Genomic DNA, 26,890 nt, shown 5'->3' on the forward strand with positions numbered 1-26,890 from the left:
ACGCTGTGTACCGTTACGCTCATATTACGCTTGCGCCGCAGCTATCTCTCTTCCACTCGATTGGAACAACCATCGATTTGACTTTTTCGAGGCACATTAAACTTGAAACACTCCCATTCGTTTCCTACTTTTCCTATCATCGCCCTATCCTTAACAGAATAACACAGATCGGAAGAAGCTAAATAGCAAACATGTATAAAAGTTATAATTAAAATAATCTGTTCATTAAAGCAATAAACATATTTGAATTAATGAGTGCAAATAAAAGTAAATTTATCAATTAATTTGTAGATTTCATTTCACTCCATTGTATCCATACAAAATTGTGATAATTCAATAAAAATGATTCAATTTGATTCATAAAAGTATGCAATCATTTCATCAATGTTTTGTTATGACGTTTGTCACGTTAAACTATCGACAGTAAACCGACTTTACATACAACCAATTTTTGATTAAAGATGATGTGTTTAGGTTTCTGCTACTCAATCTTTAAACAACTTTACGTGCGCACTTCCACGGGCTGATATGCACCGGTAGAGAGACCAAAAAGTGGCAACACCCTAACTCCAGCCGATAACTTTGTCTTGAATCATTCCTTGCCCACGTTAACGAGGTGCGCTTTTGAAACAATGGAGCTCTGGCGCAATTAGCGACGTCCCCGCTCCCAGCGGATGCATCGCGAACCAACCAAACCGCAATATATTTGCAGCGCGACCATCAAAGGTCAATATCGCGCGATCATGAAGACCGCTGCGCTGCTATGACGCTCTTGTCTGCCTTGTTGCCTGGTGAGTGAATGCAACTGCACACAGAAAAAAAAAAATATTATTCTCCATCTTTACAAAAGATTTCCTTAGAAACCAGTCGCCAAGAAATAGTTTGTGATACTGCGAAAAAATTTTTGTTACAATGTCAATACAACACATGGCTACGGTTATTTTTGCATATACGAAATACAATTTTCATGATAATACAAAATATTTATTTCGGAAATTGCCACATAATATTATAATTCTACTCATATTAGGTAAAGGAAATTTTTTTTAACAATGAAAAAGATAATCTAGTATTAAACAATTTGATTTTATTTGGTTTTATTATGCTTATTATATTGTAAAACTATTTATAGAACAGCTTGAAAATAATTTTTACTAATTTAGATACTTGGTCAACAAAATACATAAACATCTGGTCAATAATCCTAACCCAGTACTACCTCAATTAATTTTTTTTTCCGTAGCGATAGAGTTAGTTGCTTTCACGTAAATGGTCAAATCTATAAATATCTGTAATTTTACATGATTATTTCAGTTCAATTTAACAAAAAAAATAATATTACAGTGTACAAGCACGGTCGATAGAACGAAGGTGTCATATCAGAGGTGTTTTTTTTTGAGGACAGTCAAATTTTAAACAAGTTACATGACACAAGTTATAACATTTTTGAATTGAACTGTACAAAATTCTACTTTGACATAGCCAGTACTAAAACTGTAACAACTGGTAAAAAATATAGCAAGTATATCAATGTCTCATACTTAGCTAGAAATTTGGGGTTCAAATAGGGTGAAATCAACTAAACACATTCTTCCCGTTTATAATTTATTTACTCTCAATGTTTGTTTTTTTTTAATTTTAGGCATGGAAAAATCACTTCAAATGAGAAGTATTTTGGATTTCATACTATATCTAGTAGTTCACTACGAGCTTTTCCTTGTTTAGAAAATTACTTGCTTCTAGCTTAAGATAGTATTTTCTAATTTTAATGTGTAAACATTTTCCTTATAAATTTATGTCGGTATTATACCATCACATTTTTAATAATATTATAACTCGTGGTTTGGCTTTTACAAAATATTCAGACGTTAATTAGAACTTAGAATAATAGGTTTTAACTTGTTTTACAATCAAAATATTTATTACATTATTAAACCTATGACATACTGAGATACGTCTAGTAAAATATGCATTAGAAAATGTTTAGCGAAATAATTTAAATCATAATATTTAAAAGAAAGTATTGCATGTTTTGTTAAAAAAAATTTATATTAAGTATTTATATATTAAATGCTTCCAATGTTTTAAATGTTGAATTTATTACGGAGTACTCGCTGGAAAATAAAATATAATCTGGGCCTCTTTTACGTGGCAATGTACGCGAGTTAATTTTCTTTATTTACCAAAAAACACGAGTAATTGTTCTAAAATGGTCACGCACTGCACTACAATTTCATGAATAATTGCTCTTTTCATATTACATAAACATAATTTATGACTTTCATTGAGAAATTAAAACTCTAAAAATTTTTGTTAATGGTATAAATATAGGTTTCACTTGATTTTGTTGAGCAGGACCCTTCTACAGACTTTAATTTCAAACCCATTATTATAATTGATTACTAATTTAGGATATTTACTTACTTAAATATGCCTACATTATAATTTATTCACAATATAAAGGTGTTATTTTCTTTGCAGGTGGCGTCGATTCATGAATATGCTTCGGGCAGAGATGAGGGAATGCATGAAATTAGGAAACGTGAAACAAACTACCAGATAAAGGAGGTCCAGTAAAAATCATAAAATTTTAAAGTTTGGTCTACACGTAATATGTGCTATTACTTTTTTTTTGTCATTATTTGTCTTCCAATGATTTTTCCGTGAATTTATCACAAATGCACGTTGTGTCTTAAATTTTCACAACAAAAATTTCGGCTAACTATTTTTTGTTTAATAATGTTTAAAATTCACACCAGTACATTTTTACATACATTTTTACAATTCGAAAACAACTGTATTAAATATGCTGTAAGAAAATTTGTAACCAAACCACAAATGAAATAAATTCACAGGAAAAATACAGAAAATAAAAGAAATTATCGTAAAAAGAATAACTTGGTGTGTTAAATCTAGCATTAGGCTGCCATTCATTTAATACGTCTAAATAAAATTATTATAGTAACTTTTTACATCTTCTTTGCATTAATACGTAAGTGAAGTTAAGTTAAAGATAAGTGATGTATTATCTCATTTTATTTATTGCATTATTTCATTGACTGTAAATTACTCTGAGATATATATTCTAATGTAAACGCAAATCAAAGTTTACTACGTACATAGATGAATAAATATATATGTTTTACTATGTCCTGTGCGATTAAAACAGTTTGTGTTACAAAACCTATATATAGGTTGTTCCTTAACTCAAGGTCACCCCTAGAACAGTTGATAGGCCACTAGATTACGGTTTTGAATAAAATAAAACCTAATTAAAAAAGTGTCGTAATTTTTAACCGACTTCAAAAAAGGAGGAGGTTCTATGTTCGACTATGTGTATTTTTTTTATGTATGTTCACCGATTTCTCCGTCAATTGTGGATCGATTTTCTAAATTCTTTTTTTGTTTGAAAGGGTATACTCTCGAGGTGGTCCCATTGTCACCAAGTCATAATCTGATGTGGTGATCACATGGAAATTTATGGAAATCCTGATCTTTTATAGGAATGTACACTGAGTTTTTGTTTAACACTCTCAAATCAAATTAAAATATATTAATGATTCAAGTTTTTAAGCCTAAGAGTCATCACTTCATGCTGCTGAGATGACGATGGCAGCCACAGCACTCAACTCTTAGTAGTTGGGAGAAAATACTGCAATATGTCGACAGAAACGACTTAGCAGTTCTTGAATAGACGTGGACGTGTAAGACAATCAAAAAACACAAAGTTACTGCATTAAAAAGCCAAAAATAACAAATACAGATTTAATCCAAAAGACAACAATGTATGTAATATTTTTTATTTATTATTGTCTTATTTCGTTTCGTACACAGTATTATCATTATTTTATTAATCTATCTATCTACATTTATGATTTATGTATACAATTACAATGTGACAATCGATTCCAAAACAATTACCTATAATTTTAATAAAATATTATTATTGGTATGTGCTACCTACTGATCGGTTTGAAGTCGGTGCCAAGCCCGAAACAAAATAAAACTTAAAGCTGTAAACAGCTTAAATTTATACCAGGATATAACTCTAACGAAATACCTAAATAAATATTTTGTTATTGATTGAAGATTAATCTTCCTAAATAAACCTAAAGAACTATGTGAAAGAGACTACAACCTAACCTTATTGACAGCTTAAATTAATACTGGAATAAAAATCTATTGAAATACGTAAATATTTTGTTATTGATTAAAGATAATCCTATAAATAGCTATGTGAAACAGTCGTATTAGGTATGCAAATCTATCAACTACGTTATAACGCATCTAAAATTCAATCATTCGAGACGACTGTCAATGACGTCTGCCCGCTCGTGTCTGTCCGCTTGGGTTTTTATGCTTACGACGAGACCGCCATACACGCTTACTCTCACACGCGCAGAGAGACTTGCAATGTGGCGGGAGCGGACTTAGTCCATCTACCTACTACCTATTTGGCTTGGCACCGATCAGTAGGTAGCACATACCAATAATAATATTTTGTTTAAATTATAGGTAATAGTTTTGGAATCGATTGTCACATTGTAATTTTAGGTATACATAAATCATAAATGTAGATAGATTGATTAATAGGCAATGATAACACTGTGTACTAAACTAAATAAGACAAAAAATAATAAAAAAGTATTACGTGCATTGTTGTATTTTGGATTGAATCTGTATTTTTTATTTTTCGCTTTTTAGTGTAGGGATTTTTTTTGAAGTCGGTTAGATATTTTTTAAAGTTTGTTTATCGAATTATAGGCTTATTAAAAATAATTTTAAATCCACACGCCACCAAATTATTAGATACTGGGACTAAAAAAAATTAAAAACTTAATAAAAAATTAATAACCCTTCTATGGATAACAATTCAATATAAGATCAACATACTATACTTTAAGGAGAAATAATTAGTTGGAAGAATTATGGAGCAAAACTGGGTTATTGGGTTAAAATGGACTTATACTGTAATAAATACTTTCCTAAATTTGCTATAGTAATATTATGCTGAGTGGCAAAGTGATTATTTTTACGCGTTACTAGTGAAATTGACCTACTTGAAAACGTTTATTACTTCCCCTAAAATTATTGCATTTATGACTATATTTAGAATTGTTATCAATAAAAGTATAGTTATTTATGAGTAGTATAGAAAAGAATGTTCTGGTGCAATGTATTTCTTATAAGAATACGACTTTGGTGATGACTTAGTGGTGGCTTGCCAATATTAAGGATTTGGTCATGTTCGGGTGTGTCCGCGTCTCCTTACCTATGATCGGGACCTTGTCGGCCATTTTAGACGACTCCATATATGCCATCTTATAATCTGCTCTTTTAAAAGTAGTAATTATTTAACTAGAAATCGGAAAAAAATTCCAGAACTCTACGAAAAAATTCTCATTAATTTAATGATTGATTAAATCAATATCCCGCCTTGGTTCGATTATCGACAAGTGATGAGTAACTAAAGCTTAGAACAAATTAAATTATGTTTCCTATTTCATTTTGTGAAGTTTATTAAGCATTATCTCTACGAAAAACTACACTAAACAAGATACCTGTCCGATGAAATAAATACGTTGTCGCTATGCCTACCATGGAAGTCTAATTTTTCGATACTTGGAATACCTTCGAAGTATCATATAATGCTAGCCCTATAATGTTGTCGCCAACAGACTTTAGGTCCAACTGTATTTGGCTCCAAAAGTCTTTATCTTCAACAATCTTTAGCTTCAATTGTCATTGGCTACAAAAGTTATTGGCTCCAACAGTCTTTGGATCCAACATTTTTCGGCTTCAAATGTAAATGGCTACAAAAGTCAATGGCTACAACAGTCTTTAGCACCAACAGTCTTTGGCTCCAAATATCTTTCGCTCCAACTGTCTTTAGCTCCAACAGTCTTTATCTCCAACTTTCTTTCACTTAAAATGCAAATGTCTACAATATCATTGGCCCCAATAGTCTTTAACTCCAACAGTCTGTGGCTCCAAAAGGCATTGTATTCAAAAGTCATTGCCTCCAACAGTATTTGGCTCCAACACCTCCAAATACTCCCAGTGCTGCAACTGTCTTTGGCTCCAACATTCATTGACTGCAAAAGTCGTTGCTCCAATGCTCCAATTGCTCCAATGCTCCAATTGGCCCAAGAGCTCTAAGGCTCCAATTGCTCAAAAAACTTCAATTGCTACAATTGCCTCAAGTGCTGCAGTTGCTCTTAATGCTCCTACTGCTCCAACATTTCCAATGGCTGCAAAGTTACAAGTGCCATAATGCTCCAATTTCTCCAAGAGTTCCAATGCTCCGATTGATCCAATTGGCGAACACTTCCTGGTGCTCCAAATCTCCAAAAGCTCAATTTGCTCCTAGTGCTCCAATTTATTTAAGTTCTCCAACTGCTCCATCTACACTTAGATCCAACTGATTCAATAGCATTTTTTGATTGAACGACAGTCAGTGGTATTTATTTTTACATATTTAAGTAAAACGTTGTCTTACGAGAACTCGGCATTAGATAGAAATCATATTTCGAGAAATAAAACAATCTCTTATGAAATACCAATTATAACTTTTTTTTTCAAATTTTATACACGTGCAATAAATACAAGTCACTATAGTATGTAGCCAGCTTCCCTCAGCTCTTTGAGTATGACGGGTAGGTACTTGTTTGATGTGCGAATAGTTTCCTGTACAAAGCGAATCATGTAAAATTCTTAACCTTTCGATCAATATGTTAGGATTTTCGCATGATGTGTAATCAATCTCTTCTGCCGCTATCATCTGGCTGCATGTTTATAATAAATATTATTAAGATCTCTGGAGTCTTCCGTTTTAACACCAGCGTCAAGGTCACTTTCGCCATCCACCCAGTGATCACCACAAGCTTGATCAGAATAATTTACTTTAACATGTCGTTTCCAACGTTTTGGTCTCAATGCTTCATCGCAGTCTTCGATCGTGTCAGCCTCAGATGTGTCATCGTAGTCTTTAATCATGTCAGCTTCAGATGTTTTATTGCAGTTTTTTAACTTGCCAGCTTAAGGTCGTTCTCAGTTGTTCGCAATTTAATGGAGGCGACTATAATTTGGAGTAAACATTTTTTCATTTCCCATGAGGGTGCTACTTTCTTTGTTAGTTTTATATTTTAAATATCATCGAGATATGATAGTATTTTTAGCATTAGCATTTTTACATCATTTGTAATAATTACAGTTGTCTAATACACTCGCTTCTCTCATGATGTTTAGAATTTTCTGCTCAATGTAAACTCCATGCCACAGTATCTACAGCGATGAAATTTTAATGCAGCTGCAGGCAACGAACCAGGATAAATTTTAGCTTCTGCGACTAATGCATGCAAACTGAGTGTTTAAAATTCGAAAAATTACTTAATTAAAATTTCCTTAGTTTTTTATCAGCGAGGGTTAATTTATCTCATGCGAGAAACTTGTAGTAAGTAGTTCTACTTTTCAACAACAGATGATGCCACATTTTGTGTGGTGGTAAATATTATTATTATTTTTTTTTTTTTTGCGATGCGGGAGGATGGCTTCGCTAGACATCAAGTAGAAATAAGTTCGTCTTCATGATAGAGTTTCTCAGTTGTTTTAAAAACAGAAATCGAATGGTAATGAATCTATATGTTTGAATTCCAACGAAATAAAAAAAATTGTAAGTGCTGATTCGGTAACAGGAATTCACCAAGTAAATGTAAATCTGGATAAAATTGTTTATCTCATTACGAAAAAAATTACATGCAGGGATTGCTTTTTCATGAATAATCAGGAGCGCACGACAACACCAACACCAGAATTGTCAGAAATACCCTGGAGCACACGGAGGAAACCAACAATGTATTGACAGGATTATTCAGGAGCACACGGAGAATACTTACGCACATTTTCCTAAATAAATATCTATAAACCACACAAATTAATAAAAAAATAACGATAACAGTGTAAAAAATTTAAAAAATAAAAACAACAAAATACCAAAACAGGTTCCAGTAACTTGCGAATATCTCCTTGGTTCAATAAGGATATAGTTGAAGCAAAATCCAGAGATATATTCATTTAATCTAAAAAATATACTTACTCCTTTTTCACAGCTTAAGGGTTTAATTTTGCAAAATATGAAAATTGTGGTAAGTAGTTATTGTGTGTTTATTATTTTACTCAAAATCATTTATTATGCTCAATGAAGTTATGCGATATATATAATAATCTTAAATACATACATCATTTTCACACCTTTATGGCTGAATTTGCAAAATGTAAAAATGTTGGTTGATAGTTTCCGTGTTATTAGTATTGGTAACCAAAATAATTTATTACATTTATTTAAATTCGGAGATAAAATTATTAAATTTTAAAATATACTACCACTTTTTTAAACTATAGGGGTTGAATTTCGAAAATACAAAACTTGTGAGTGGAAATTTTTGTATGGTTATTTTTGGAACCCAATATCATACAATACAGAAAATTAAATATAGAGTTAAAAATGATTCATCTTTCAAACATACTTACTCCTTCTTCATTCATTAAGGGTTGAATTTCGAAAAAAAAAATATTTGGCTGTAAGTTATTGTAGGGTCATTTTTAGTACCCGAAATCATTACGCTTAATTAACAATGGATTTATAGTTATTAGTCAGTAAAACATAGGTACTTAACCCTAATCCAATTTCGCAAAATATAAAAATTGCGGTTGTAAGATTTTTTTATGTTCATTATTTATACCCAAATCATTAATTACATTTTATTAAATTTGTTGATATAATTATTAACTTTAAAAATATTCTTAACCCTTTTCACCCCTAAGGTGTTGAATTTCACAAAAAATTACCATTATTGTTTTAATTTTTTGTATCTTTATTATTGGTACCAAAAATCGTTCATTATACTCACTTAATTAAGGAGTTATAATTAATAACTTTTTTAAAAATGTATGCCCCTTTTTCAGCACTTAGGGGTTAAATTTTGCAATATATAAAAACGGTGGTTGCAATTTTTTTAAGTTTGTTATTGCTAGGTACCCGAAATAATTCATTGCACTTAATTAAACTCGAAGATATATTTACCAATAAAAAAATCATACCCCATTTTTTCATCATTAAGAGGTTTAATTTTGCAAACTATAACAATTATTATTGTAATTTTCCGTATATTTATTATTGGTACCCAAATTCATCCATTACGCTTAATTAAATACGGAGTTATAATTATTAATCTTATAAACATACATAGCCCTTTTTTACCCCTTAGGAGTTGAAATTCGTAAAATATAAAAATGGTCGTCGGTTGTTTTCGAATGTTAATTATTCGTACCTATTATCTTTTTTAAAGCTTTATTAGTTTCAGAGATATAATTGATCATCGTAAAACCATATTTGAACCTTTTTCACGCTCTTAGGGGTGGAATTATATATTCAGACATAGCCTAGATTCTAAGTTAGACAAAGAGCATTTTATTAAAATAAAAAAAAACTTCATCAAAATCCGTTTCATTTATGCTAGAAAATAAAAAAACAGACAAGCAAAAAAAGGACAAAAAATTTAAAACTATATTTTTGGGTTCTCGACAATGTAAATATCCGTTTTAAATAATTATTATGATCATGTCATCCAATTTACAAAATATTTTCCTCGAATAGTTTTAATATTAGTATTGACAAATTCATCCTCTTAAGAACTTAATGGTTTTTCTGTAATTATTTTAGAAAATAAATACTAGCAATTAAAACATCCTTAAAACGTCATTGAACTAGTTAACATGAATATATAATTTTGTAATTGAACTAAACGTATAGCCGATAGTTAAATGAAGGGTCTATGGAAAAAGAGATTCGTTGGTGAATACTTTTGAGGAAAACAGATTGTCTCCTGCATCGTGACCTGGTGTATAAGTGCAATGAATGAGATTAGACATGTTAAACTTGTCGACTAATTCTATGACCTATTTCTGAAGGTAACCATACGTATCTCTTTTATTTTTATCAAAAGTATTTTTTACTGGGTGTTTTTCTTCCTGTACTGTCCTCAACTACTGGAAAGAGAAATATACCTTAAGATATGTACGCCTGAACAAACATCATACATAGGTCTTACCATGGAGTAATGAATGTTATTCGTTGTCTACTTAAAGAACCATTTAGCATCCCACATCAAACATTTTTGATTGTGCAGTGAACAGGCACAAAGCTTCCACAAGAAAGTAAATATTTTATACTCAGAAAGATTGTTATATTTAGTGATCGGCATAGTTGAGGATAAATTCCAAATAAATTTGAATAATTCCTCTCTCTCTCTCTCTCTCTCTCTCTCTCTCTCTCTCTCTCTCTCTCTGTTAAAGTGAGTTTATGTGGACAATAACCAATGGGAAGCGCTGAAAGGAAGCTTTTACATGGGGCATATCGATGCATTGAGCAGCAAAAAAGCTACGATACAGTTCTGTAAATAGCTGAAGAGTATTTCAAAGGTTCGGAACATCAAGATGATGTTTTTTGGACACAAGAGATGTACCAGAGAACCAGACGTGGAAACGTCGTCTATGTGATATGTGGTTTTAGCAGCAATTCTTCGCATGTGTGGGATATTATCGAACATTAACAACGTCAAAGCCAGGCTGATAAAACCCCCAGGGACGCATTATTCAGACACTTTAAATTGTGGGCCAGACGCGTAATATATACATACTAGCTGTGCCCGGTGGTTTCACGCGTAGTTTACCAGTTAATTTTATCTAAAACACCGGACAAGTATTTCCATTGCACGACATATTCTGTTATAACTTATGATTATTTGTACGACCCATAGTAATCAACACTTTACCACTCATAACTAGCATTCTCAGAACATATCGTATATATAATTTGCTATGGTTTTATTGATTTTTTTTTTCATCTGCTCAATTCTCTGCTGCTCTGCATGAAACGACGTTTCTTGCAAGTTGGCTACCTTTATAGCTCGTGCGTTTTGTGAGCTCTGCGAAAGATTCGACGCGTTAGCGAGTCATGATGAAAAAAAATTCAAGAAACTAAAAACGTTTACCTATAACCTACAACCCAATCGATTAATTACAATATCAGCTTAATCCAAAACACATGCAAAGTCAATTGTTAAAGAAAGAGATAACTGGCATTAGCGCCGTTAGTTCGCTAGCCACCGCGAGCTCCACTAAGTGAACGGGTCTCACCAAGGAGTAGGATAGGAAGTTGCCAGACCTTACTATATGACCGTGTGGCGGTCATAGAGAAATGACACAGATTCACTGTTTGTATATCAGTGACCTACGATTTTATGTCATAAAAATTAATGTATCTCTTTTTCACTCCATTAAGGATTGAATTTCATAGTTATATGTGACCTATGTGCTAATCCAGGTTTTGAGCTAGATGTATGCCAAATATCATCCAAATTCGTTCAGCGGTTCGGGCGTTAATGAGTAACAACCATACACACAAACATTCGCATTAATAATTTATTTTAGTGGGATATAAAATTTGAAATTGTATGTATTGCAAAAGACGAGTTGTGTTTGAGAGTACTCCTGACACGATCGAATAAATGATTTGTTTCGTGCAAATTATTTTTTTTTGCAGCGAATTTCCGAGAGATGTTGCAGGTAAAAAGCCCGATCGAGATGCCTCACAGGGAACATGGATCACAGGAAAGACACGGAGGACCAGAAGGACACAGAGGACCAGAAGGACACAGAGGACCAGAAGGACACGAAGGACTAAGAGAACACGAAGTACCAGAAGGACACGAAAGATATGGAGGACCAGAAAGACACGGAGGACCAGAAGGACTCGAAGGACCAGGAGAACACCAAGGACCAGAAGGACACGAAGGATATGGAGTACCAGAAAGACATGGAGGACCAGAAGGACATGAAGGACCAGGAGAACACGAAGGACCAGAGGGACACGAAGGAAACGCAAGACCAGAGAGACACGGAGGACCAGAAGGACTCGAAGGACCAGGAGAACACCAAGGACCAGAAGGACACGAAGGATATGGAGTACCAGAAAGACATGGAGGACCATAAGGACATGAAGGACCAGGAGAACATGGAAGACCAGGAGGACACGAAGGAAACGGAGGACCAGAAAGACACGGAGGACCAGGAGAACACGGAGGACCAGAAGGACTCGAAGGACCAGGAGAACACCAAGGACCAGAAGGACACGAAGGATATGGAGGACCAGAAGGACATGAAGGACCAGGAGAACATGGAAGACCAGGAGGACACGAAGGAAACGGAGGACCAGAAAGGCACGGAGGACCAGAAGGACTCGAAGGACCAGGAGAACACCAAGGACCAGAAGGACACGAAGGATATGGAGTACCAGAAAGACATGGAGGACCATAAGGACATGAAGGACCAGGAGAACATGGAGGACCAGGAGAACACGAAGGAAACGGAAGACCAGAAAGACACGGAGGACCAGGAGGATACGGAGGACCAGAAGGACTCCAAGGACCAGGAGAACACGAAGGACCAGAAGGACACGTAGGACCAGGAGGACACGAAGGGCACGGAAGACCAGAATGACATGAAGGACATGGAGGACTATGACACACACGCCACAAGTTGTTGGAGGCGCTACACAAGAACTGATCTCAACGTTCACCACTACACGGCAAGTCTATTCCTGTTGCATATTTCTCAAGATAATTTCGCAGCATATTACCCTAGCCAAGCGTCAGAATTGTTCACAGATTGTTATCGGTATTGAACCATCAAAAATTAACTGTGCAAAATCTTCTTACGTTCTTTTTTTTTCATCCAGTCTTTTAGAACTTTGACAACATAAAGTCAAATTCTTTTTTCCATGTGGATTTTCATTTAAAATATTATTGTTTCTTAATTTATTTTGATCCATCTTTTATACAAGCAAATGGCGGGACTTCACAATACAATAATTACCCAGGTAGTTATAGTTAATTTTGAAATGTGCAAATCAAGCAAGTTTTATAAAATGTGACAATATTCTGTCTGTATTGAGTCGTCGGTAGCTGCATGAAGACTTCGCGAATTTATTCGGAACCAAAGTTTATTTGATGCAAAAAATGCACTAACATTATTTATATGATTGTAGTACAGTTATGTAGAATACCTGGAGTCAGAAATTATCATAGAGATCCTATCAGGTGAAAACTAGTCTAAACCAGGGAAAGCATCTGAACTTAATATCTGCCAATGAAAATTCTCCCGATGTGGCTTCATTTAGTACAAGAGAGTCGAGTCAAGGATGCAGCGAAAGTGCACAGGATGTTTTAATAGCTCTAATTGTTACAAATGTTTTATATGTATCGTTGATACATTTTAAAATTTTAACAGCTTGGTTCACGCTGTACGATATTTGGGGGGAGTAATTTTGTGAATCTGATGGATGCCAAGAAATGGAAATCTGTAACAACCCCTGTGCTGCCATTTGTGGCGGATGGCACGAAACAAAGTTCCCACAAACAAAGATATATTTTATACCATTAAATTTTTAATGAATTTTAACAATATAGACTAGACAGAGTAGTATGTTTTGGTTCCTTCTGGCACAGGCGCAGGCGCGTGATGCCTGTGTCGGGTCAGTGACAGATTACTCTGACGTCACGGCGGCCATCTTGGATGACCTTGACATTGAACATTGACCTTTACCTTGACCTTTTACCTTCAAATTTACCAATATTTAGTCATAATCGCCATAATTAGCCAAAAATCGCCAAACTTTCAAATTTTTTTTGAAAAAATTTTTTTTTCCAAAAATCTCAAAAATTGTGATAAATTAAAATGTTCTCTTTTCCACGAAGAAATTCTCGTTTCAAGGGAAAATTTACCGTTTTTAGTCCTTAAAAATCCCAGCGGCTATAAATGTCCATATTGAGGCTTGAGCAACCATGTCTACAGCCCCCGATAAGCCTCTGACATCATCATAGATTATGTCATCTTTGATTATGACGTCACCGTTGCAATTTCTGCTACAGCCGCCATCTTGAAAATCTTTATTTATTATCCAATTTTAATGAAAACAATTTTTATAATTTATAAAAAATTTAATTAATAAAATTTAAATAAAAATTTAAAAAAACATACATATACGGCATGGAGCTAGGTGTCCTCGGTTCGAACCTGGCGAGAGCAAAAAAATGGCGTCTGATACTTCCCTCATGGTGGTTGCAGACAGACTGACCCCCACCACTTTTTTCATAGCATATATATCATCAGATAGTATGACGTCATGTCAGCCATGCTGAAAATCCGTAATTTTAATGCTGATGTTCGGAAAAAAATTTAAAATTTATAAAAAAAATTGATTAAATTTTAATAAAAATCTTTAAAAACACCGTTGCACTTTTCGTTACGGCCCCCATCTTGGAAATCCGTATTTTTTAAGCTACAAAATTGGAAAAAAAATTTCAAAAATTATAATAAAATTGTATTAATCATATTTTAATAAAGTAATATTTAAAAACACACGCATTGATGTCCTCGGTTAGAACCCGCTAAGAGAAAAAAATAAAACAAATATCCATAGATCCTTCTTCCATGATAGCCACCTGCCGGCTGACCCACCAATACCAAAAAATATATATATCATCAGCTGGTATGATGTCATGTCCGCCATCTGTCTTCGTCTGCTGGAGGCTACAATCTTGTTTTCGGCTCCTAGAGGGCGCTGACGCCATGTTAGTGTAATTTTTACCCGCTAGAGTGCAGTAATAATTTATTATTACCGTATCACCCATCATCTTGAAATTTGCACGCCATCTTGGAATTGTGTAATTATTTAAATAGAAATTCGGGAAAAATTCCAAAATCTACTAAATAAACATTAATGTACATATTGAATCGATACTTGGTTCGATCTCTGAACTAAGATAAAAATAAATTTAATTAAAATACCAGAAAAGTGTCAGATTCGAGGAAAAAAAACACCGCAACTTCTTTAACAAACATTAAATTTATTACATAATTTCTATTCTACTACAGGAAATATTGCGAAAGTTAACAATCTTATAAACATTTAGCCCTGCATAGGCATGAAATGGCTAATTCTTAGCTCCAATCGGTTTTTACTAGACAGTGACCAATCAGAACCTTTACAGGCATAGTCCTCCTCTTCTTGACAGAGTTTCTGGATACTGTCTTTACCAGTTTGCTTCACATCGTCAGAACTGTAAATTACTGCAGCCGATGTCTTGAATGCACACTTCTTCACTTTGTCATCGAACGGATACGGCTTTCCATATATACAGTCCAACCACAATATATATTTCAAAGGTCCGTTTGTTGCTACGTCATCAGTAAGCTGATTGATTATGTTCTGCCTGATATCCTCAAGAAAACAAATGAATTTGGCTCCAAATGCTCAATCGGCTCCAAATACTGAATCAGCTCCAAATTCTAAATCGGCTCCAAATGCTGAATCAGCCCCAAATGCTCAATCGGCTCCAAATGCTCAATCGGCTCCAAATGCTGAATCAGCTCCAAATGTTGCAAAGTTCCAAAGCTCCAACAGCTCCAAAGCTAAAACAGCGCCAAAGCTCCAACAGCTCCAAAGCTAAAACAGCGCCAAAGCTCCAACAGCTTCAAAGTTCCACATGCTGAATCAGCTCCAAATGCTCCAACAGCTCCAAATCTCCAACAGCTCCAAATGCTCCAAAGCTCCAACAGCTCCAAAGTTCCAACAGCTCCAACAGATCCAAAGCTCAAGGAGTTCCAAAGTTCCAATTGTTCCAAGTGCTCCATCTGCACCATCTTCATTTGGCTCCAACTGATTTCAATTACTATTTTTTATCGAACTTGACATGATTACTTGAATGACTGTATTGGTATACATTTTGACTGTCAGTGGTGACGTTTTTTTACACCTTTAAGTTATAAGTTTTATTTAGAAATCAGATTTCGACAAATGATAGAATCCATTTTGAAAAAAATATTAATTTTTCTTCAAGTTTATTCACGTGCATTTAATTTAAGCCATTATTGTACGTAACCAGCTTCCCTCAGTTCTTTGAGTATGAAGGATATTACTTTGATGCTCGAATAGTTTCCTGCACAAAGCGAACCATGTAGAAGTCTTAGCCTGTCAACCAATATGTTAGGATCTTCCAATGAGGTGTAATCAATCTCTTCTGCTACGTTCATCTTCCTTGCATGTTATTAATAAATATTATTATCTCTGGTGTCTTCCGTTTTAACACCAACCACATGGTCACTTTTGTCATCGAGCCAGTGATTATTACAAGTTTGATCAGGATAATTTATTTTATTACGACGTTTCCATCGTTTTGGTCTCAGGCCACCCTCACAGTCTTCGATCGTGCCTGCTTTAGGTGCTTCAGCACAGTACTCAATCATGTCAGCCTTAGATGTGTCAGCACAGTCATTGATCATGTCAGCTTCAGATGTGTCACCACAGTCTTTAATTATGTGTGCATCACAAGCTTGATCAGGATAATTTATTTTATTACGTCGTTTCCATAGTTTTGGTTTCAGGCCACCATCACAGTCTTAGATCTTGCCTGCTTTAAGTGCTTCAGCACAGTACTCAATCATGTCAGCCTTTGATGTGTCAGCACAGTCATCGATATTGCCATATTTACTTAGATCTTAATTTTTACTTTGGCATCCCTGTGGGAAAAGAAGTGAGGAGTAAAACAGTTGAAGAAATATTTTATATAATACTAAGCAAATTAAGAAACATTAATACATTGGATAAGAAAAATTAATGCTGCGATTGTATTAAATACACTTAAATAATTAGAGGTATTTGTAATGAGTAGAAATTATTAAATATTTATAAGAATAGTACTTACTAGAGTAAATGAAAGTGTCATGTGTAAACAATGACATAGACTTCATTAATTAACGTGCGTGTTGAACAATTGTTTAATTGTCTTCCTCACGAAATGAAAAGCAGATAAGCGTTATTTTATCAATTTAAAATATATCTTCGAACACTCTGAAACAGATGTTTTAAAATCAGAATAAATCAATACTTAAAATTAAAAAGGTATATGCATAACTACTTAAACATCATTTTTATACAGTTATGTTCAGAAATAACTTCTTTTTTTTCACCTGACATCTTATTGTGTCTATTTCTTTACTAAAAATGTTTAGAATTAATCTCATTATTTTTTTCAAAGTTAAGATTTTAGTAATACTCAGAAGTTACGCCAAAGATACCACTGGTTTTTAGCTTGTTTTAAAATAAAAAACAGTCATAATCCAATGCTAATAAAGCATAAATTAAGATTTTAACTATTAATATAAATAATAAAAAAATATCAAATACTTGATACTTATTTAGGAAATTCTATCTCTAAGTGGTGTTAAAAATTTTGAGTTAATATTATAAAAAATACTATCTCAGTGTGCTATAGAGTGGGAAGTATAAAATACATTTAAAGCAAGGTAAGTTTTATTGATAAACATAATATTTTCATTGGAAATAAATCACAATGATATACATATTATATTTTTAATGAAATGATTTTATTGAATGGGCAAGTTTGTTTTCATAATAAAAATTTTTAATGACGAAACAAATGAAGCGGATTGTAATGAACTGATTAATGATAAAACTACATGTTAATTTATGTAGCATTTATATACATTTATTTTTTATTCCCATTCTTAATTTTTGTAAGTTGTTGTAAATGGAAGTAAGTATTTAGTATATAAAACTAGTCATTATTTCCACAGTAAAGTTATTTCTCATTAATAAAGAACACCTATACATAACCAACTACTTTTTATCGTTTCGTCAAATTCTATAGTTTAGGGGATTTTAAATTTGGTTTTGTAGGAAACTATTTGCTCCTAGTCAAATAAAACAGAAAGAAAGAAATTTACCTTAAACAACATGCATCAAAAGTTAAGAAGTGTGTGTGTGTTTTTTTTATTTAAATTTCGAAAGTTAAAGGGGTTAAAACAGCTAAAGAGGAGAATTTCGTTTTAATATTTTAATAACTACATCTTGGAAACAGATGAAGTGGTGTATATCAAACCGAGAAAAAAATTCTACGGTTAACTTAGAAAATACAATTTTTTTTATATTAATTGCAAGAAGGGGTCAAAAGGAGGTGAATTTGGTTAGTACCAAAAGTTAAACTTCCGAATAACATAATATTGTAGGCAAAAAACTGAGCAAAACAACCTGTATAGTGATAACCGTATCATGTTTTTACTATTTTAATTTAATTCGAAAACAAGGAGAATAATTAAGGAGTAAGTTTGGTTACATATCTGAAATTTTAATTCCGAAGATTAATTTTCCGTTGTGAATATAAAAATAAAAAATTTCAAAAATTTTAAATCTTTTCCAGAAATTCAACTATTAACATGTGATTATAATGCAAATTTGTTTGTTTATTATAATATCTACAACTTAAAAAATTTGAATATAAATTATTGTGACTTAAAACCATACTTAAAATTACAATTAGGAACTATAGTTTTCGAAATTTCACTTTTAAATTTGTATTGTGATTAATGTTTTTTATAATAATCATGTATTTTTATAATTCAAAAATATTGCATCTACAATGAGGTGAAAAAATGTTTGCTTTTAATGATTCCATTAACATAGCAAAAATAATGTAATTATAAATCTGGTATATGACCTAGTCTGCATATAAATGAAACAGGCGCTCTGTAAATGTTTACTAAACAACAAGCTTTCTCATTTAATGAAAACTATATAAATTCGATTTCATTAAATTAAAACACATTTCCGAACGGGAGTTATATAGCTGGCACAAGTAATGGATTTTATATATAAAAAATGGCTTACTCTATGACCGTTTCGAATTTTTTAGAATTTTTTAAATATTAATTTGAAATGTTACAACATAAAATTTATTCTGAAATGGTTGGAATTTCGAAGGTGTTTTATGATAAGCCAGTTTTTTTTATTAAAATCGATAACTTGTGCCAACTTTATAACTTCCGTTTTATAAAATAAAATTTATTCTGTAATTCGAGCGAAGTAAGCCTTGGCTGTTTAGCTGGTGATAAAAAAACTTTTCTGAATTTCTGTGACAATAGAGTTATAATGATTAATTAAGTTGTTTTATCATATATTCGTACCTAATTAATTCATACCTTTTTTTCTTATTAAGTTTAAAGAATTTTTTTATATTATAACTTTACAACGTGCTGAATGTGCCATGTTACATATCTCAAACTTGATAGTTCACAAAATAAGTGAACTTGTTCTTGCTCCACTATTTTTCTGTCAAAAAAAGACTTGTGAATATCTTCACGTTTTCGTAAGTTTTCGTAAACATCTATGATGCATATTGTAACAGTTGGGAAATAGGTAAAGATTGTTAAAGTGCTGTAAGTTTGGGGAGAATTTACGTGGCATATAATTAGTTCTTTTTTTTAAATATATGATTGCGTTATAGTTAATGCACGCGTAACTGTTAGGTAAAGGAACCTTAGCATTTTTCGTGTGGCGATAACAGACACAAGTCATCACTAGAGACCGGAAAAATTCGCGGGTTCAAAGACCTCCAGGATAGACTCCAATATCCTCTACACACTCGGGCAAATGCCAACTGTTCATTGGCTGCTGACTTGCGAGTCGTCTCGACTGGGTGGCCTGTGATTCGACACTTCTATGAGTGAGGGTCTCTAATTGGCCCTCAGTCCTCCAGATTAACAGTGAACCAATGGCTAAAGCAGCACTAAGGTATTATTATTTGAATTTTAGCATAACACGAAATGAACCCGCGAATTTTTCAGGTCTCTAGTCATCGCACTAGGCATTCTAGGCCAATGTGTATTGAAAATGCAAAAATAAATTAAGTAAAAAAAATAATTTTTTTTTTTTGGCGTTATTTTAACTTTTATTATTCGGTTAGCAGCGAGAGTTTCCTAATCAAAGGGAGCATTTTAAAATTCAGAAACCTTTTTTTTTCTTGATTCCCTTGCCTCTCTCCTAGTCGTCATTTACACACATACCGCTAGGCCCCTGCGACTTGGATGAAGGTAGGGGGGAAGGTTGTTACGTCACAGTAATTTTGCCAACTTGGCCCGGTCGCCCGCTCCTATCTCGCTGACCTCAGCCTGGACTCGCGAGTCAAAGTACTGGACCGACCGGGTGATATGTTTGTGTTCGTGCTCGGATCTTTCCATTGTGATCTCTTGACCCGCTGTTGTTTGAACCTTTCACATGCTTTTACACGCTTATCAGCTGATACGTACTTTTTTACTGGAAACTTCTGGCGAATAACCAAATATTCATACGTAAATAATTATTTGTAAAGACTAAGTTCCATGTTTCGTTAGTATTATTGAAATATTTGATATAATAATATAAAAAATATAGATGAAGCGATAATTGGTAGATAACTATCGTCATAAAAAATGAAAAATATCGTAAATCTACAATTTTAGGGTGGTGTAAGTTTCGTTAAACCCAAGAAATACTATTTTCAAATACATAAAATAACTTTTAAATATTTCAAGAAGGAAGACTGAAATCAATTCTAGGTTCTTTGTGAAATACGTAATTTTTTTTTTTTTGCAATTATATCAGTTTGGATTAATATTTTGTGTGTGTGTATTCAAATGTAATCTGGTTGTTAAATTATAGTCTCGGTGTTTTCATTCCATGGATTACAAGATAAAATATCAAGACCCAGGCTCAAAGACTTAAATTTAGTTTTTTTATAATAAATTATTTATTAAATATAAATGTTACTTTACCAGCAAAAATATCTTCAAAAAGAGTATATTTTTATAAAATTGAAATGGGGAAATGTTGAGTAAATTCGAATCACTTGAAAGCGCTTTTTGACGTTAAAAATACTCGTATTTAGTTTTGGTGCAACCCTAACAAATAAACTGTAAAGTTTCTATAAAAAAGTTATAATGGTTTCTCACAACTGTTACACAAAAATTTAAAAATGGATATATTTAGTATATTGTAACATTTAAAATATTTGTTTTTTAATGCACTTAGAATTTAATTTGTACTTTTTTTAAGGATATATGTACTTCCGTGTTATTTATATTTATTTAATTACAAAGAAAACACATAGCCTATAGTAAGGAACTGGCTGAACAATTACCTGAAGAGATTACACGATAACACGAAAAACTGAATTTGGGTATCCATACATGGATTCAAACCCAAGACCTACGGCAAAGAATCCATTTTCCTTATACCACACGACCTCGCTAAAATGTATATTAGTATGTTGAGAAGCATAGTCATATTAGGGTTATCTGAACATTTTGGAAGACTTCAATAAAAAAAAATCAGTTCCGGCACAGCCTACAGGAGTAGGTAAATTTCGAAGTACCTATTTTTTTCTGGAAATGTTTTAGAATCTTCTATAAACTACTGGAACATCTTAAGAAATTAATGCACATAAATTATGTTCTCCAATAATACAAAATTATATATTACATATTTGCTTATATTCCATGCAACGAAAATATTACGAATATTTTTAACTCAATGTATTCAGGATTGAATAGTTTAAAACGAAGTATTTATTTGTTTAGAATGCAGCATTAAATAGTTTAGAACGCACTTTTGAATAGCTTAGAAAGAATTTCTTACTGTATGTCAACTAAGGTACTTATTTAATTTTTTTTTATCTTAAAACACTATTTTTCATCCATTGCAAGATCATATAAAAATTTGCTTCACACCAAGGTTTAAGATAATATTAAGATAGTTTAAAATAAACTCAAACAAATTTGATACTAAGAAATTTTTGAATTTTTTAAATTTCAACCCATGTGTTTGCGGTAAAAATTCGTTTCATCAAAAAATGTTTCAGGAAAGTTTTAGATGAACATTAGGATTCATACAATAAATTATGACGAATTTGATAGTATCTCTAATCAAAAAAAGTATTGATTATTTTTTACTTTCAAACCTTGTTATTTCCACCCCTTGCAGTAATGGTTGGGTAGTAAAATTTTTTATTTTAACAATAGATTTAGTAATTATTGTAAAGAGAGATAAAAATATGATTGGATTCGATAGTGTAATGGGTAGGGACGTTCTATTTATTTTCTCATTCCAACACCAGGTTTTTTCAACCCCTTGCAATAATGGGTTGTAATATCTTAAATTGTTTCAGAAAAAAAATTTTGATAAAAATTCTAAGATTTACAAGAAAAGGAACGTATTTGATAGTGTGCTTTCTAAGGGAGTTTTGATTTTTTTTTTTTTGTTATTCAACCTCTGTTTATTCCACTCCTTTCATTCATGGTACGTCGTATAAAAATTATTTCAGACAAAAGATGTAGATTATGGTTCAAGGTTTTACAATAAATTAGAACGAATTACATTGTGTACATTGTACGGAAATTAGGCTTTTTTTATTTTAACTTTTTTCAACCCATTGCAGCAAGTGCTCATTTTATCAAAAATTGTTTCAGACACAAGTTTTGGATAGCAATTTTAAGATTTACAAACAAATTGTACAGATTCGATTGTATCCTTACAAGGGAGTAGTAATATTTTTTTTTTACTTCTAACCCTTGATTTTTTCCACCCCTTTGTAGTTATGGCTGGTCGTATAAACATTTTTTCTAAAAAAAGCTTTAGAAAATAATAATTTGCATATTAAGGGAGTTGTGAATTTTGTTTTATCTTCCAGGCCCTTTTTTCCTCTTCAGTAATATTTGGTCATATAAAAAACATTTTCCGACTAAAGTTGTAGATAATAATTTTAGGTTTCACATTAAAAATAAATGGATTTAATAATGGAAAAGGAATGTATTTTATAATTTTTTTTTTAAATTTCCACCCATTTTTATGAACTCCTTGCAGCAATGGTTCACTGAATCAAAAATCGTTTCGGACAAAAGTTGTAGCTAAAAATTATAAGAATTATAAAACATCCAAACGAATTCGATGTTGTGCCTACGAAGGGAGTTGTGATTTTTTTTTTGTCCTCCAACCACTGTTTATGCGACACCTTGCAGTAATTTAAGACTAAAGTTGTAGATAATAATTTAAATTTTTACAATAAAAAAGAACGGATTTAATAGTGTAAGTTACATAGTAAGAAATATATTTTTTTATTCTACTCCTTTATTTGTGAAACACCCTGCAAAATTGGGACTTCTTATTAAAAGCTGTTTCAGACAAACTTTTGTATAAAAATTATAAGATTGACAAAACATTTAAACGGATTCGATAGTGTTCCTACCATGGGAGTTACGATTTTTTTTTGAAATTTTATCCTTATAATTTCCAACCCCTTACAAAATGTTTTGTCTAATAAAAATTGTTTCAGAAAAAAGCTTCAGATAAAATTTATAAGATGAATAAAAAAATACACGAATTAGATGTGCTTACAAAAATATTTGTGATTTTTTTATCCTAAAACCCTTGTTTTTGAACCACTTGCAGTTATGGTTGGTCGCATCAAAACATATTTAAGCAAAAGATTTTGGTATTACTCTTACGAGTTATAATACGTTCAAATGGGTGCGATATTTATGGGAGTTACAGCGACTATCATATTTTTCAAAAATATTTACCTATTTCTACCCTTTTGGTCGGATATTGCCCATTAACGAATTTGACCGTGATTTTCCACTACTAGATTTTATGTAGGTGTTTGACAGTGATTTGTGAAAAAATGCTACAGTTATCGTGTCCATAAAATTGTGATATACCTATACATATCAACATTTGAGTTGACGATGGTTTTGGGGTCTATAGACCATGAAACGAAAAATCATATAAAAATTTTCGAAATTCGCATTATGGTTACGGCTACAGTGAGTATTTCTTTGAAATCTGCCTAAGATTCATTTCGGCACAGCTTAAAGTCTCAGGTAGATTTTAAAGTACCTATTTCTTCTGAATATGTTTTGGAAACTTCTATAAACTCCTGGAACATTTTAAGAACTTAATGTGCATAAGAAAATATATGTTTGCCAATAATTCAAAGATAATCGACTTAACATTTTCTCATATTCCATGCAGCGAAAATATTTTTAATGCTTTTACCTTAATGCATCCAGCACTGAATGTCTTAACGAATTCAATATTATATCTACTAAGGTAGTTCTGTATTTATTTTTTACCTTTAAACGCTTTTTTCATCCCCTGCACTAAAACGTGGTTGTTAATGACTTTTGGTCTTTCTCCGCTTGATATTTTCATCCTTTCAGTAATAATTTGTAACATAAAATATATTTTAGACATAAGTTGTCAATAATATTTAAAAAGTTAAACAAAAATTAACATGATTTCGTTAGAGTACATGGCAGGGAAGTTTTATTTATTTTCTTATTACAATCCCAGGTTCTTTCAACCCCTTTCAGTAATGGTTTGTATTATAAAAAATTGTTTCAGACAAAAGTTTTAGATAAAAACCATACGATTAAACACAATCTTTACGAATTCAATGTTGAGCATACGAAGGAAGTTATGATTCTTTTTTGTCATCCTAACCTTGTTTTGTCAACCTCTTGCAGTTATGGTCTGTCGTATCAAAAAAAATTTCAGACAAAATACTTTGGTATTACTTCTACAAGTTATGATACGTTCAAAGGGATGAGATATTTTCCACATTATGGGAGTTACAGCTTTTCTTCTGGTTTTCAAAAAACCTTCCACATTTCTATCCCTTTGGTCAGATATTTCCCTTTAACGAACTGGACCGAGATTTTCCATTACTATATTTTATTTATCAGTTTTGAAATGATTTTTAAAATAATTGCTGCAGTTATCATTTATATATAAACTTATATATATATATAAACTTTTGAGTTGACTATTGTTTGGGATATATGGACCATATATAAGATATATGGACTATAAAAATTTTTCCTGAAGTCGCACCATTGTAATGGCTACAATATGTATCGAAATCTACTTAAAATCACATTCTGTAAACTGAAAAAAAATTTACTTACGTGTCCATACTCTGGAAAGCAAATTAAAAGTTATTGAAATATGACTAAACATCTTATAGAAAACTGTGTGTTTGAAACTAATGCCAGCTTATATCAGCTTATTTGAGTAATTATCTTTTAAAAACTGTTTCGCACAACAGCAACATTTTTTTTATTTATGAAAGAAACAGTTTGGTGTTTCTTGATGTATATCAAAAGGTCACGTGGTTTATAAAAAAAAATTACGTGTGGTAAAGGGAACCTAAAATATATTTTAAGATTTAATCCCAAATCGGCGTCACAAAAGTTCTCATAAAATTGCAATTCAATAGAAAATTTCGGTTATAAACTCGAAAAAATTTACTGCATAATAAATTATAAATAAAAATCTGTGATAACAAAAAATTCTTCATTCAAGATGTACATCGGTGTCTAGTACTCAAACTTCAGATAAACCTTCCACATGCACCTCGCTAGCTGCAGTTTACCGGGAGTGGGTCGAGAATGCGATAACGTCCGAAATACGGTTGGTTATAGGGTCTACAATTATTTCTCTACAGTGTTCATGTGGCGGGCGCGATTGACGTCACAGTGATTGTGCAAACTCGACGACGGCGCTCCTAGCGGGCGCGGCGCGAACCAACCACACAGTATAAATACAGCGTGAACAACTGGAGTCGCTATCACACGATCATGAAGACCGCTGCTATAACCCTGTTGGCCGCCCTGCTGGTGAGTGGACGCGACTACACACAGAATAATATTTTTCTGTACATTTTACAGCATATTGTTATGGTTATATTTGCATAAATAATATATGAATAAATATATTTGAGGGGAAAAAAGGGGTTGTCTGTAAAGTCGGTTTACGGACGATAATTTAACGTGATAACGTCATAAGAAAACATTGATGAAAAATTGCATACCTTAAACTGTTTGATATTATAGAAGATTTTCTCGCACAGTGGTTGGCCGGTTCTTGCACGCTCGGCTCAGGCGGAACGTGACAATGAGTCATGCTTTCTCGTGCGTGCAGCTGGCGTTCATCGATTTATAAGACGTTATCACGTCAAAAAATACTGAATATTTCTTGTCGGGCTTGCGAATGTTGGTGCATAATCTTAAATTTACATTTATATTCAAACAAGTTATAATTTTTTAAACTGCTAAAAAAAATTCGATTAGTAACAACTTTATTTTATTTTATCATGCCTTTTAATGTACGCTGCTCACATTGGAATGGTTTACTAATTTTTTTAGTTACTCTAATACCACAAAGCATAAATGCCTGCGAAAGAATCCAAGCTCACTATTACTGAAAACCACATTTGTTGTGATATAGAATTATGCTTTTACGTAAATATACAAATTTACAAAAAAAACCTGTAATATTTCATGATTATTTCAGTTCCATTCAACAAATTTTTTTTTACTGTAATATGTAACAATGATATTTCTCCTATTTAGTACCAACAGTACTCATTCAAAAATAAATCATGCTGGTTCACGGTCACCGACAATTTCTTATGGTAGATAGGGCAACGCAATACATATTTAAATATAAATTTAAATATTTGAATGTATAAAAAGTAAAGGTAAATTTAAATACAAATATATATAGTATATTTTTATTTTAATTTTGGTATATATAATATAAATTTGAATTTGCATTTTGGTTTTCAATTTATTTTTATGTTTACTACAATTTGAAAGCATATGAATTAATAAGCATTAAAATAATAAAATATTAATTTTATGTATTTCGTTATATTACGCAAAATAATAATATTAGATAAATAACCAATATGTGATGTAATACTTTGTCATGATATTTAGTAACATGTATTCCAATATTCTTTTTAGACTTTCAAGGTGAAGTTCTTGTATACTGAATGTTGTAAATATGTCACAATATTATCATATGACATAACTAGAGTTTACAAGCTTAAATAAAAAATATATCATAATTGAACTTTTGACTTGATATTGTAAAAAA

General features: G+C 32.1%; 2 protein-coding genes across 3 annotated transcripts in view; both read left to right on the plus strand.

Annotated features, from left to right (window-relative positions):
- The first annotated feature begins 729 nt into the window (after positions 1-729).
- Positions 730-26,890, plus strand: part of LOC134540760 (uncharacterized) — a 40,094-nt gene continuing 13,933 nt past the window's right edge. Inside the window, exons 1-3 of one of the 2 annotated variants that reach the window (XM_063383665.1) lie at positions 730-791; positions 2,482-2,568; positions 25,455-25,626. In XM_063383665.1, the coding sequence (XP_063239735.1) occupies positions 25,588-25,626 (39 nt within the window). In that variant the 5' untranslated portion in view covers positions 730-791; positions 2,482-2,568; positions 25,455-25,587. The remainder of the gene's footprint in view (positions 792-2,481; positions 2,569-25,454; positions 25,627-26,890) is intronic. The other variant, XM_063383666.1, reaches the window with a different exon arrangement.
- Positions 11,777-12,520, plus strand: LOC134540917 (myb-like protein X). The gene has a single exon (XM_063383991.1). It carries the CDS (start codon positions 11,777-11,779, stop codon positions 12,518-12,520), a length of 744 nt encoding a protein of 247 aa, XP_063240061.1.

Source organism: Bacillus rossius, chromosome 17, assembly GCF_032445375.1.
Source record: "Bacillus rossius redtenbacheri isolate Brsri chromosome 17, Brsri_v3, whole genome shotgun sequence".
Classification (NCBI taxonomy): Eukaryota; Metazoa; Arthropoda; class Insecta; order Phasmatodea; family Bacillidae; genus Bacillus; species Bacillus rossius.